Raw genomic sequence first — 14,504 nt, 5'->3', positions numbered from 1 at the left:
TATACGTAAACAAAGGGGAGTTCTGGGGCACTCATGATATTTGTGGGGAGCACTGCAAATGGAAATCATAAGCTCAATAGCAATACCCTCCATGTGGCAGTAATTGTTCTGATGCCACAGCATGGATAGTTGTTTCACATCTCTCATGTCTATTGAATGAATTGTTTATATTTTCTTCCAGAATAAGTTAGCTATCCTGAAGACGTCATGTTATAATATTTTAAACAAGTTTTGACACACATATTAGGTCTCGCCTTATTGACGTATTGGCTTTGCCAATGCTGTGGCGCAACGTAAAAAAATGAAAAACAAAAACAAAAAAAGGAACACTGACAATTCTGCGTCATTCCATAGGCATGTACATGCATGATGATGCATGAGTCACCTTGGGAATGGCACAGGCACCTTTTTTGATTTAGCAATCCAAGATGGCTGACACCATTTAGATTAGAAAATAAAAAAAACATTGGGGCATATTAGCTAGAGCCTCGTTAAAATGATCGCCGTTTTAGTGGCAGGAAACTGCAGCTAAAACGGCGATAATGGGCTTGCTAATATGCGTCATAGAATTCCAATAGAAGCCCAGGTTAGATGTCCTGCACATCTAACCTTGGCTTCAATTGGAATTCTATAACGCATATTAACAAGCCCATTATCGAAGTTTTAGCGGCAGTTTCCTGCAGCTAAAACAGCGATAATTTTAACAAGGTTCTTGCTAATATGCCCCTTTGTTTTAGTGGCACAAAAGCGATTTTAGCACTGGGAAGCTGCCTGCCAGCAAACGGTAGTGACGGGCTGCCAATAATTTTTAAAAATAAAATAAAAATATATATGGACTCAAAGGGGTTCAGGTAGTAATGAAGTAGTGGGTGGGAACAGTGGCTAGGGGGAATCGATTAGGAAAGGGAAAAGGAGCAAATGACATCCTTGAGGCTGGATGTAGGGATGCCTTTAAAAAAACATAAAAGCCAGGGAGGGGTGGTGATAGCAATGGGCAAGCTTAGGGAGAGGGATGTGGAAGCACACAGAGCAGGGAGGGGCAACACATGAGGGAGAGAGCAAGAAAAGAAGCACTGTTATAGAAAGAAAAACAAGCATTGGCATAGCCAATAGGTCTCGCTTTTGGGACCTTCAAAGTATTTAGTTATGCAGCACAATATCCTTGGTGCAACCACATCAACTGTTGCATGGCTAAACACTTATAAGGTCCCAAAGGCAAGACCTATTGGCTATGCCAATGCTTGGTGTGGTTGTGCGTGTGGTTGTGTGTGTGGCTGTGTGTGTGGTTGTACGTGTGTGGTTGTACGTGTGTGGTTGTGTGTGTGTGTGTGTGGTTGTGTGTGGGTGTGGGTGTGAGTGCTGTTGTGGGTGCGGGTGTGGTTCTGGGTGTATGTGTGGTTGTGTGAGTGGCTTTGTGTGTGGTTGTGTGTGTGGTTGTGTGTGTGTGGTTGTGTATGTGTGGTTGTGTGTGTGTGGTTGTGTGTGTGTGGTCGTGTGTGTGGTTCTGTGTGTGGTTGCATTTGTGTGTGATTGTGTGTGTGGTTATGTGTGTGTAGTTGTGTGTGGTTGAGTGTATGGTTTTGTGTGTGGTTGTGTGTTGTTGTGTGTGGTTGCGTGTGTGTGGTTGTGTGTGTGGTCGTCGTTGTGTGTGGTTGTGTGTGTGGTTGTGGTTGTGTGTGTGGTGTTGTGTGTGTGTGTGGTTGTGTGTGTGGTTGTGTGTGTGGTTGTGGTTGTGTGTGTAGTTGTTTGGTTGAGTGGTTGGGTGTAGTTGTGTGTGTGGTTGTGTATTTAGTTGTGTGTGTGGTTGTATGTGTGGTTGTGGTTGTGTGTGTGTGATTGTGTGTGTGGTTGGTTGTGTGGTTGTGTGTGTGTGTGGTTGTGTTTTTTGGGTTCTATGTGTGGTTGTGGTTGTGTATGTGGTTGTGTGTGTGTGGTTGTGTGTGTGGTTGTGTGTGTGTGGTTGTGTGTGTGGTTGTGTGTGGTGTATGTGTGTGGTTGTATGTATTTGGTTGTATGTGTGGTTGTGTGTGTGGATGTGCGTTGTGTTTTGTTGTGTGTGGTTGTGTGTGTGTGTGTGGTTGTGGTTTTGTGTGTGGTTTTGTGTGTGGTTGTGTGTGTGTGGTTGTTTATGTGGTTGTGTGTGTGGTTGTATGTGTGGCTGTGTGTGTTGTTGTGTGTTGTGTTTGTGGTTGTGTGTGGTTGTGTGTGATTGTGTGTGTGTGGTTGTGTGTGTGGTTGTCGTTGTGTGTGTGGTTGGGTGTGTGCGTGTGGTTGTGTGTGTGGTTGTGTGCTGTGTTTGTGGTTGTGTGTGTGGTTGTTGTGTGTATTCGTGTGTGTGTGGTTGTGTGTGTGGTTGTGGTTGTGTGTGTGGTTGTGTGTGTGGTTGTGCGTGGTTGTGTGTGTGGTTGTGTGTGCATGTGGTTGTGTGTGTGTGGTTGTGTGTGTTGTGTTTGTGGTTGTGTGTGTGGTTGGGTGTGTGTGGTTGTGTGTGTGTGTGGTTGTGTGTGTGGTTGTGTGTGATTGTGTGTGTGTGGTTGTGTGTGTTGTTGTGTGTGGTTGTGTGTGTGGTTGTGGTTGTGTGTATGGTTAGGTGTGTGCATGTGGCTGTGTGTGTGGTTGTGTGTGTGATTATGTGTGTGTGGTTGTGGGTGTGGTTGTGGTTGTGTGTGTCTGGTTGTGTGTGTATGTGTGTGTGTGTGGTTGTGTGTGGTTGTGTGTGTGGTTGTGTGTGTGGTTGTGTGTTGTGGTTGTGTGTGGTTGTGTGGTTGTGTGTGTGGTTGTGTGTGTGTGGTTGTGTGTGTTTATGTGTGTTTATGTGTGTTTGGTTATGGTTGTGTGTGTGGTTGTGTGTGTGTGGTTGTGTGTGTTCAGTTGTGCGTGGTTGTGTGTGTGTGGTTGTGTGTGTGTGTGGTTGTGTGTGTTTGTGTGTGTGGTTGGGTGTGGTTGTATGTGTGTGGTTGTGTGTGTGGTTGTGTGTGGTTGGGTGGTTTTTTGTGGTTGTGTGTGTGGTTGTGCATGTGGTTGTGGTTGAGTGTGTGGTTGTGGTTGTGTGTTTTGTTGTGTGTGTGGTTATGTGTGTGGTTGTGGTTGTGTGTGTGTCATTGTGTGGTTGTTGTGTGTGTGTGGCTATGGGTGTGGTTGTGTGTGTGTGGTTGTGTGTATGTGTGTGGTTGTGTGTGTGTGGTTTGGTGTCTGTGTGCGTGTGGTTATGTGTGTGGTTATTCATGTGGCTGTTGTGTGTGTGGTTGTGTGTGGTTGTGTGTGTGACAGTACTACTAAAAGCATCTCAAAATAAAGGAACACAAACATTGAGTTTGTAGAAAGAGAAAGCATGTTGTAAGTCAAATGGGCAGCAGCAAAGCATTAGCACAATAATATGTTCTTTGATGTTTGATGTTCTTTGAAGGAGAACATCAAAATGGTGCCGCAAAAGTGATCGCTGGCGAAAGTGAAAGTGATCGCGGGGGCTTAATGAGTATGAGAGGTTTGCCATATAGTGCCTTTGCTCCTAAGGGCGCGCCCGCCGACATGCACTGCAGCTCTAGGCTGGCCATGGTAGCATTTTTTGAGCCCTCAGAAAAAGTCTTGCCAGACCAGCGCATTCGCTGGGTCAGGCAAGACCTAAAAATGAAGTTTCCTGAATTAGAGCAGTGGAAGAATACAAAAGACCATCAAAGGGTGGTAAAGAGGCTACTCTCCAGGGAGTGATACGGATAAGAAGAGAAAGGAAAGCTGTGGAATACAAAGTAAGCAAATGAAAGAGGCAGGAAAAGCCAGCCAATGGTTATCAATAGGCCGTCTCTAAACCCACTGTAGGTATTTGGCATACCACAAGAGGCTTTCGTTCATAGACAGCTAAAACCCGTCTGGGAGGCGAGACCTAAAAAGTGCATGTAAGAAATAGTACTGAGAGGAGGCTTTCAGGTTGTCCACTTCAGCCATTGGCTTTCAGGGTTTTTTTAAGTTGTCGCCTACCAGACAGCGCAGTTGTCTGGTATGTGAAAGACATCTTGAGGACTTTCAGAAAGTTGACCTGGGAATGTATTCCACCTGTGGCTTGCTATTGGCTTTGTGGTTTCTAACTCATATTTTCAGGCTTTCAATTTGCTGGCTTTATTTGCTTTAGAAGCATAAGCAGAAGTGATCAGTGAGCCCCAGTGAAGTGATCTTAACCTAACGTAGTGAAAACTAAGTGAGAAGTAAGCAGGGGAAGGTTGTGTCCGTTTTTTATGATCTTGTACACTCATGAAGTGGACACTGGGGACAGTCTCCCTGTTAAAAATAAGATTACAGGCAACCTGATCATGTCAAGGACTGTATCAGGACTGAAGTCCAGAAAATGTTGGAATTTGGAGTGATTGAACCTCACACCCAGGGTGGTAAGAGAGAGGTGAGGTTTTGTGTAGACTACAGAGGTCTCAATGTTGTCACTAAGACAGATGCCCATCCAATACCCAGAGCAGATGAGCTCATAGATAAGTTGGCATCTGCCAAATTTCTGAGCACTTTTGATCTGACAGCTGGCTACTGTCAGATCAGACTAGTTGATGATGCAAAGCCAAAGACAGCATTTTCAACCCCTAGTGGGCATTATCAGTTTGTGGTGATCCTATTTGGTCTGAAAAATGCACCTGCCACATTTGAAAGGTTGGTGAATAAAGTCCTTACAGGCCTGGAAGACCACTGTGCAGCTTATCTTGATGACATTGCTGTCTTTAGCGCCACCTGGGAAGATCACCTGATCCACCTAAAAAAAATTTGGGAGGCCCTGCAAAAAGAAGGCCTAACTATCAAGGCTACTAAGTGCCAGATAGGGCAGTCAGGTTATTTATCTGGGCCACCTTGTAGGTGGAGGCCAGGTTCAACCATTGCAGAGCAAAATCCAGACCATAATGGACTGGGTTGCTCCACGATCTACGATCTACGTATGAAGATTGCTTTCAACACAGTTCTCATGAGGAATTTATTAACCAGGGCCTCTGTTTGACAAATGCACTCACTATGTGCTAATTCGCTCATAGCGTTCTGTTACACCCTTCCACAGATTGTCCATCAAGGGAAACACGGTTGTTCCCACCGTCAAATCACTCGAAGCTCTGTCGCCCAGGCATTGGCATCCACTTTGCCTCCCCATCCATTGCCAGCCCCTCCTGCCCTCCTCCCCCACACTGAGGTAAGATTAACAACACAGCAGGGAGGAGCATTGTATAATGAACAATATGATGTATCTTTCTTGCTCTCTCTTTGTAATTGTCGACGACGTTTCGACCCATTCTCAATATGGGGTCTCTTTCGGACAGAGTTTCTGGGGACTATAGAAGTATATGTCTTGATATTAATCGTATTATCCCACAGGTGTGGGGATAGGAACCACTGAACAATGCAGGGCTGTGACCCGATCTAGGTGAGGAGCCTCGGGGGAGGTTGGGAATCAGTCAATGATGGATGCAGTGTGTGATAAAATTACGGTCCCGTGACGAGTGAAGTGTAGCCGGGCCGGACTTCACAATAGAGGCTTCTGAGGGAGTAGGTTAAGATCACTTCACTGGGGCTCACTTCTTACCATGTTGTGCGTGTACTGCAATAATTAAAATGCAATTGTACTAAGATTTACATTTGTGGTACAAGTTGTGTCTACAGAATAAATCATATTCACTTCGGCTGAAGTGAATATTCTTTTTGACTTATTTATTGTCTTGGACTTTTATGTATGGATTACAAATATTATACATTGTGGTAATTCGAGGTGACAGAATAGAATTAGGGTCCTACTTTAAATTGTATATATGTTTTTTGACTAAACCTGATGCAAGTATTTAAAGTTTGCTTAATCATCAATGTGGCTTGAAATGAGTACCTTGTGAACATTGTTTGCTTCTATGCAATACCCAGTTCACAAGGACGTATGGGTTGCTCTTATTTTTCTGAAAAATGTATTTGCTTTAGGCTGTGCAGCTTGAGTTTGTACATCCCGAAAGCTGTGTTTACAGTATTCTTCCATAAACTTGATTTCTGTATTAAACAGGGCTTTACATTTTGTTCTTATCGCATCACATTGCGGAGCATCCAAAGACCGAGGTGAAATGTCAAGCTGTGTTTTTGTGGGAGCCTTGTGTTTACTTTGCTTTTGGCTGACTTCAGAGTGAGAGCATTGATAGGAAAGCGGAAGCTCGTATACTTTTTCCATGGAGCCTGCTTCTGCCCTTTTTCAAAATTTTATTTTAGACATATCCATCTCAAAGGGTATCTCATTCTTCATCTGCAAAAACCGGGCACGGTTTTTGCAAAATTTATCTCCTTTGCTGGGTCCATTTATTTTGTGAAACTGCCTTTTTAGGAACAAAGACCAAACCTGCATATCAGTCTCAGTGTCAGTCTAACATATGGTGATCTTGGTCAGTTTACGTTGTTAATGCCCATTCACTGTCAAGCACAGGATAAGATCTTTTCACAGGAAAGTGCCACCCAGATTTTAACACAATTTAACATGCTTGGTTTTCACTTTGATGTGTAAAGCGTATGCTTTATTTGTGTCAACTGTGGCAACTCGTTTTGGAGAGTTGGATACGTTTAAAGGCACTTTTTATGAAAACTTTTGTGTTTATGTTTAGCTACACAATAATTATGTATTCCGTTTCTTTTTTGGAACACATATTTTACTGGATATAAACGATTTCCTCATTGGTCCTTGCAGGCAATAGGGTCATGATTTCAATGGTGCAGCAGGTGCAGTGGCACACGGGGCAAAAGGTCCAGGAAACCAACTGAACACTGATGAGTGCTATATTTTAGTACTAAGGAAGGAGTCACAAGTGCAGTTACATTGCAGGCACTAGGGTCATGATCTGAATGGTACAGCAGGTGCAGTGGCACAGGGGCCAAAAGGTCTAGGAAACCCACTGAACACCAACTATATAAAATATTTAATATTTTACTACTAAACAAGCAGTCAGGAGAGCTTTTTTGGTTCTTTTGTATCCATAGCTCCCAAAGTAATATATAGCATAAAGCATCACTGTAATAAACGATGTAACCTATTAGATGTTTCTGTCTACCTTCAACTTATGTTACATTCAGCACATTTATATGGCACATTTTCACGGTTTTTATATGGTCCTAAAATGCTTCTGAATCTGGACACAATAACAACTTGCTAAGGGCATTCTCCATTCTATAACATTAGCACTTCAGCCGTTGTAAACACTATATGAATACTTATAACTTACCATCTGGCATTCCATATCAAGCATTGTCAAAGCCAATAGGTCTCGCCTTTGTAACATCGAATGGTATTTTCAATGTTTTTGTATCCATATTATACAACAGCCTTAGTTTCAGGGCAGCATAACTGAAAATAAATTTTTTAAAGTGCTGTAGCCCTGACAACACTGGCTGTGTCATACAGTTTTTTTTACATTACTTTCAGCCATTTGCAAAATAGCTAAACCACGTTAGGAAAGCCAATAAATCTCACCTAGGCAAGCCCTATTGGCTTTGCCAATGCTTGGTCATGGTTAGCTATTGCTGAGATGGGCTGTTCATCAGGGCTATTGCACTTTGAGGATGGTTATGTGGTCCCATTTATCTGGTGCTCAAGTATTCCTTTTGTTAGACTGCAGAAGCAGCATGACACAAAGCGTGTTATTCAGAGTCTGTGTGTGTTCTTTGATGTGCTTACTTTAGTGTTTACTTTAGTGACATGATGACATTTTAACAGCTGTTTTGTGGCTTTTTTGTTTAGGGAGGGAGCCCTGTTTGTTTGTATGGCATTCTAAAGCTATCCACTAATCACCCTTGCAAATTCACTTGTTGTACTTTGATGTCTAGGTAACGTTGGAAGTACAGCTTTTTGTTGTTCACAAAGTAAGTGTGTGTGCACATAAGCTTTCTAGGATGCATCAAAACTACTGGCCTGTTGTCAAAAGTATCTACTAAGCAAGTCAAGTAAAAAAAAAAAGAGTCTTTATTTCGATATTTCATCATAAAAGACATACTACACAAATCAATCATATACAACCAGTCCCAAACCCTAAAAGCAGACATTGGATATAAGTTCAATATCCTTGCTATGCAAATCGCAGATATGAATGAGAGTGAGTACCATAGTTAAAACAATAAATTAATATACACTAAGATCAAGTTAAAAATGTATTAAATAACAATGTACAAAGACTTGACTTATATTAAAACCAGTATAAAAGATGACATTTATAAAACAATGTAGCGTTCCCCAGTATCATCAAGCCTGTACCCGTTCAAATAGGTTGGGGAGCATTTAATTGGGAACTAATCATCCTGGACCCCAAGATCCAGGCCCAACTAATGAATTTAGCAACCCCGGTTACCACCAATAACGAGGTGTCGGTCTTCAGAATTCTACTAGCTGTCATCGCCAGCGTGTACCCAGTACCCTACAAACTGGGCGTAACCACTTCTGTCTTGGGGCATGGTACACAGGGCAAACAAAGAAAAAATGATCAACTGTTTCTGCCAACTCTGTACAAAATGGGCAGTAACCACTGCCACTGTTGGCCCAAGACTTCGTTAACCCCCGTAGTGGTAGTGTGCCGACCCTAAACTGGTGGAAAAGCTTGCGATCCAGTGGCCTGGTGATGGTATTCCAATATTCTTCAAGGAAACAGACATCCTTCACTGACACAACAGACATCCTTCACTGACACAAACAGACATCCTTCACTGACACAGCAGACATCCTTCACTGACACAAACAGACATCCTTCACTGACACAACAGACATCCTTCACTGACACAAACAGACATCCTTCACTGACACAACAGACATCCTTCACTGACACAAACAGACATCCTTCACTGACACAATGTATCTACTAAGCAATATATGATTGTTTATGTCTTTTAAGTTAAAACACAAACTTCATTTTCTGGGATGTATGTCGTTACTATGCATGCTTTTACAACGCATGCCTTTTCCACGCAACTTTTACAACGCAGGATAGTGAATAGTTTAATTTACTATTCCAACTCCAGTCCCCGTGGATAGTAGGGAAGGTTTTGGATAGTAAATTAAACCATTCCCTATCCCACAGCGCCCCCCAGCGCAAGTCATTGTAACGACTTGCGTTGTAAAAGTTGCGTGGTAAAGGTAGTGCGTGATAAAAGTTGCGTTGTAAACGCTGTTCCCCCATTTTCTGACTCAAACACTTTTCTTTGAGGGTCCAGATCAACTCTGCTAATCCAGTATCAGGAGCCCCAATGCCAGGTCCCATATAGTTGCAGCCCAAGAGGTTGATCTTTACTGTGATTTCTTTCTAGAACAGCTGAGAGCAGCACATGCAAAGTAGCCCAGCAATTACCAAACATATCCCTTTACAGAAAACTAGACCTATTAGCTTTGCCGTTGCATACTAAAAAGTGAAGTGCAAGCTGTTGCTTTTGGCAATTTTTATTTTTTTACGTGCTGCAGAACACCTTGGTTTTAGCCATCAGTAGAGTTTATTAGCTCCAACATTTTTTTTAGGTTTGTACAAAAATGCCAGACTAGTGCCTCCTATAGACTCATTCGGACACTTTGCGCTTCTCTCCAATGCTATACCCCATCAGTTGCCCCCCATAGTTATTCTTTCAAGCGGCACAACACACACCTCTAAATCCTTGTGCATGGAGAAGTGTGGCTCACTGGTTAGATGAGGCAGACCTGGAAGCAGAGGTCAGCCCGGGACCAGGGTTAAATTCCCGGCTCGGCGGTGTCTTGACTCCTAAAATGTCCATGGACTCGACAACTCTCGCTCCGGTACCTACTCGATTCACGGGTTCACACTCTGCGACTCTGGGCAATAGCTTGCTTAATCTCCACAACGGCCCCTCGCAGCGGGATGCCTGGCTTTCACCTTGCGGATACCCTGCTGGGGTTATCTCACAGGGGAATACCAGGACGGGTTCCCTAAGCAAGCGCTTAGAAACCGGTGGTGATTTGCGCTATATAAATTCCTGTACATTTACATTTACATTCACATTTACATTTACTGCTGTGATCACGCATATTCTCACTGTCGATGCAGCACCCCTTGTATGTCCTATTTGGGCCTCTATAGTCCATGACGTTCTTGCACGTGTGTGGGCACCAAAGACCCTATAAACATGTATGTGCTCACTGCAGTGCTTCGCTATCTCACCTCTTCTTCACCCCATCACTTGTCCTACTCTCTCCCGACATATTTTTTTGTATCCCAAGCGGGAGCATTTCTGATTTTTCATAGCACTATCATTGACTTAATGGCACTCATTTGATCAAGCTCAGAAGGATTAAAAGCAGAGTTGGCCTGATCCAATTTCTAACTGTGACCTGCAGATTAGAAACACATCTCAGCAACAAGTGCTTAACTGCCCGAACTATCCCGCCTGCTATAGGTGTATTTAGGTTTCTTTTGGCTCCTTTTCCCCTGTGTAGACCCTATGGACATTAACCGTCTTACAGGTGATGCAGCTCCCCTCCCCTGTGTCCTTCCAGAGGTGCCTATAGACACTTATATTTTCACTGGCGTCACTGCGCATCTCTTCTGCTATACTTCACCAGTGTCCACTATAGACTTTTACATCCTTCAGCTCGCACAGCACATCCCTTGTATGTTCAGGAGATAACACCCACCCTCGCCCACATGACACTTGTATTATTACTGGTAGCTCAGCAGACATCTCCTAGCTGCTGAGGGGGTCCTTATATTCCTCCCAGGTGGTGCAAGGCCCCTCTCGTATACCCTGCCACAGCCGTCCACAGACTCTTGCATTCTTGATCCTGGGAGCTCACCTCTTGCAGGCCCTGTCAGCTGCACCTATAGGCCCCCACATTCTTCAAAATGGCCCATCGAGTGTATGTTCAGTCAGGACCCCTACAGAGCCGTCCACAGACTCTTGGATTCTTGATCCTGGGAGCTCACCTGCCGCAGGCATTGTCAGTGGTGTCTATAGACACCTACATTCTTCAGAATGGCCCATCATGTGTATGTTCAGCCAGGACCCCTATAGAGCAGTCCACAGACTCTTGCATTCTTGAACCTGGGAGCACACGTCCCATAGGGCCTGTCAGGCGCCCACATTTTTCAGAATGGCACATCCCTGTATGTTCAGTAAGGATCCCTATAGGCGCCCACATTCTTCAGAATGGCACATCACGTGTATGTTCAGTCAGGAACCCTATGGACACTTTCATTCTTTCTTTTGGCGCAGCAGCCTCTCCTGTGCTCTGCCGGTGGCCCTTAAAGGCCCGCACATTCGAGCAGTCTGTGCAGCGCGTTTATCCTAAACTTTGCAAGCACTGCCAACGACACTTAACTTTGGCTGTTTCCCTGCATCCTGACAGCGACCCCCCCAGAGACACTCTCAATTTTCCCAGAATGCTCTTATATTTTACTTGCAACGGCGCAATTTTCTCTCCACCTCCCTTGTGGACTGCAGCGATGCCATCAGAGGCATTTACAGTCTTGCAGCTGGCGCAACGCCTGCCTCTCCAGTGCCCTGCCAGTGGTGACCCCTATAGACACTCACGTTCTTGCAGCTGGCATGATACCCGACCCGTACCTTCGCACTAGAAGAACAATCTCACCGCGCGTTGAGGGGCGGGGCTTCGTGCCGACAAGTACCTACGAATTATTTGACCAAGACAAGGGAACCCAAGGCGCAATATGCTAAGGACCATGGGTAGGTACTTTATTACAAAAAACAAGGGTCCTTAGAAAGGGAAACAGTTGAGAGAAAATGAATATAGACCAAATGGAACTATATTTTTTAGGGGAATGTCCAGCCGGACAATTTATTACCCTGATACACAAATAATCATAAAACAATAAAACACTGAGTGTGATAGAAGCGGGACACCAGCCGATGTCCGACTAACACACTAAGAAAACACACAACATGAGGGAAATAGCAGGCAATAACAGGACATCTGATTATTGTAAATCATATACGAGACAATCTGTAGCATACACATATGCAAGAAAAAGTATAAATCAACTTATGCATTTAGTGTAATTGTGTCGACGACGTTTCGAACCACAAACAATAAAGGTTCATCCTCAGGACAGAGGGTAATTGCCTTACAAATACACATTTGTAAAAGTATCACAATTGTGTAGCACTCAAATTGAGAGAAAGGATTTTGTTTTGCTTAAAAAGCAAAAAAACGAAATTGATCTTGGAAATTATCCAGGGTAGAATGAGATCTGAAGGAAAATGCTCTCGGTATCCGGGTCTGGCGATGCAGGAAGCAAGTCCGCAATGGGGGTTCTTGCTGGCACGGGGAATCTGCGCGGGCAAGTACCTACGAGGCACTTTTGATTCGCCCCCGCCCTCCACGTCCCCCTCCCCCCCAAAAAAAGCCTGCCGAGGCTGGTGCGTGGTGTGGGTGTCCTGGGTGTTTTCACGACTCTTAATAGACGTCCGCAGTTCAAATCCTCGGAAAATGAGCTGGAAAACCACTACTTACGGTGCTTCCCAGTTCGTTTTCCATGACACCGTGGGATAGGAGCCAATATCATGTGTCACACGGTGGCACCGTGTGAGTTGGCAGGTATGGTGCCCCTTTTCCTATGCATGCCAGAGGAGGCCCCTATAGACACTCACGTGCTTGCAGCCGGCGCAGTACTCCCTTCTCTTATGCACGCCAGAAGGGGCTCCTACAGACACTCACGTGCTTGTAGCCGGCGCATCACTCCCTTCTCCTATGCACGCCAGAAGGGGCTCCTATAGACACTCACGTGCTTGCAGCAGGCGCATCACTCCCTTCTCCTATGCAAGCCAGAGGGGGCCCCTATAGACACTCACGTGCTTGCAGCCGGCGCAGCACTCGCTTCTCCTATGCATGCCCGCTGCAGCCCCTATAGACACTCACGTGCTTGCAGCCGGCGCAGCAGGCCTCTCCGTGCCCGGCCAGGCGGATGATCTCCCCGGTGGGGACGCATTCGATGTGCAGCGCCATGGCCGCGGCTCCCCGGTCCCCCGTGTGCCGCAGGGGCTGCTGCAGGCCTCGCATGGGCCTGAAGTGGCTTTGAAGTCTGCGAGCAGGACAGACAGGACTGCCAAGGACCGCCCGGGGTAGTATATTTATACAACGAGCGGCTCGACTCCAACAACAATTGTAGTTCAAGTGCTCGCTTCCACCTTAGCAGGGGTGTTCCTCGCTGTGTCAAGGCTGTTCCAAGATGTGCTAATTTATGGTGGCGAGCAGCACTGTAAGCTTCACAGGATCTCGGGCATCCCCAGGGGCCCCGAGGGCGCGGTTCACGCATGCGCTAGGGGTGGGCCAGAGCTCGGAGGGGTGATGGACCACGGTTAGGGTTTCATTTTAGCAATAAGACAAGCCCTTCGATTGGTCACGAGCCAAACAAACACACCATAAACTTTGAATAGAATGTCAAGTTGGACACCCCAGCGCAGAAACCAACTAAGTATGCTCTGATCATAAAGAAAATCAAGCTGCTCAGCTGACAGCCTACTGCAAACCATAAACTGCGCACCACCCCCACCTCGTCACCCATTACACTGATAAGTGCTGCATCCCATAACACAATGCAAAAAAAGAACAATTGATGGACAGAATGCAGAACAATGTCATACATTCACCCCAGTACAGAGATCTGGGCCTAAATCCATCGTTTTTTTGTTCACCATGCCATTCCAGTTTGGACTGAGCCATTGCCAATCAGTCGTGGGAACAATCCAGCCAGACGGCCACGCCAGGCCCTCCCTGGATTGGAAACAAGCATCCTAGGACTGGTTTCGGGTTTCACGCGTCATCGGCCAGGATGGTTGTAATAGAAAAGAATACAGTAAATAGGGGATCGAAAGAGTCATCATCATCATCATCAAAATTCCTTTATTCGGTATACAACAATACCATAAAAGTACAAAATAAATGTAAAAGACAACAGTGTTAATGGCCTAGTTCAAAATACATGTGCACACGCTTCAGAAAAATATAACAAATGTCTATAAAATTCATCTTAGAAATTATAAAAAGGTGCCTCAGTAACAATGGGGCATTAAACATTTATAAACAGTACATTTAAAATCTGTCAAAAAAATAGGGGCGCTGATGTAATACCGACATAATTAAAGGAGAACCCACCTTCCACTTAATTCATTATTTAATCAGCGTGTGGGCTAGTGCAAGAAAAGTGGCGTCAAGTTCCGTCATCCATAACCTTTTGTGCTTCTAAGTCTTGCAGCCATCCTTAAAAAGTTAACAGTACAAAAGAGTGTAAAAGCCTCTGCGGACAATTTTAGGAACAGTAGAGCCACCTTTGCCTGTTTGAACCTGGCATTTGTTAAGATACGCTTTAAGAATAACTTTCTGGAGTGTGCATAATAGGGGCACAACAGAACGAAGTGAAGCGTGTCCTGCGGAGACCGTTGGTTGCAGCCGCACGGACCCCTCAACTCTATTGATATTAAGTACCCCGCCAGGGCCGGACTGGCCATAGCGGGCACCGGGCGTTTTCCCAGTAGGCCGCTAGGGTGGGGGCCGG

At 45.0% G+C, this 14,504-nt stretch overlaps 1 protein-coding gene across 1 annotated transcript in view; it reads right to left on the bottom strand.

Moving 5' to 3' along the window:
• The window catches only part of MYO1C (myosin IC), a 576,863-nt gene extending 563,827 nt beyond the window's left edge, over positions 1-13,036 (bottom strand). The window contains exon 1 of the mRNA XM_086955217.1: positions 12,869-13,036. Within this exon, the coding sequence (XP_086811343.1) occupies positions 12,869-13,009 (141 nt within the window). The 5' untranslated portion in view covers positions 13,010-13,036. The remainder of the gene's footprint in view (positions 1-12,868) is intronic.
• Positions 13,037-14,504: the final 1,468 nt, after the last annotated feature.

Source organism: Lissotriton vulgaris, chromosome 2_1 (assembly GCF_964263255.1).
Source record: "Lissotriton vulgaris chromosome 2_1, aLisVul1.2, whole genome shotgun sequence".
Lineage (NCBI taxonomy): Eukaryota > Metazoa > Chordata > Amphibia > Caudata > Salamandridae > Lissotriton > Lissotriton vulgaris.
This window is presented reverse-complemented; position numbering and strand designations above follow the sequence as displayed.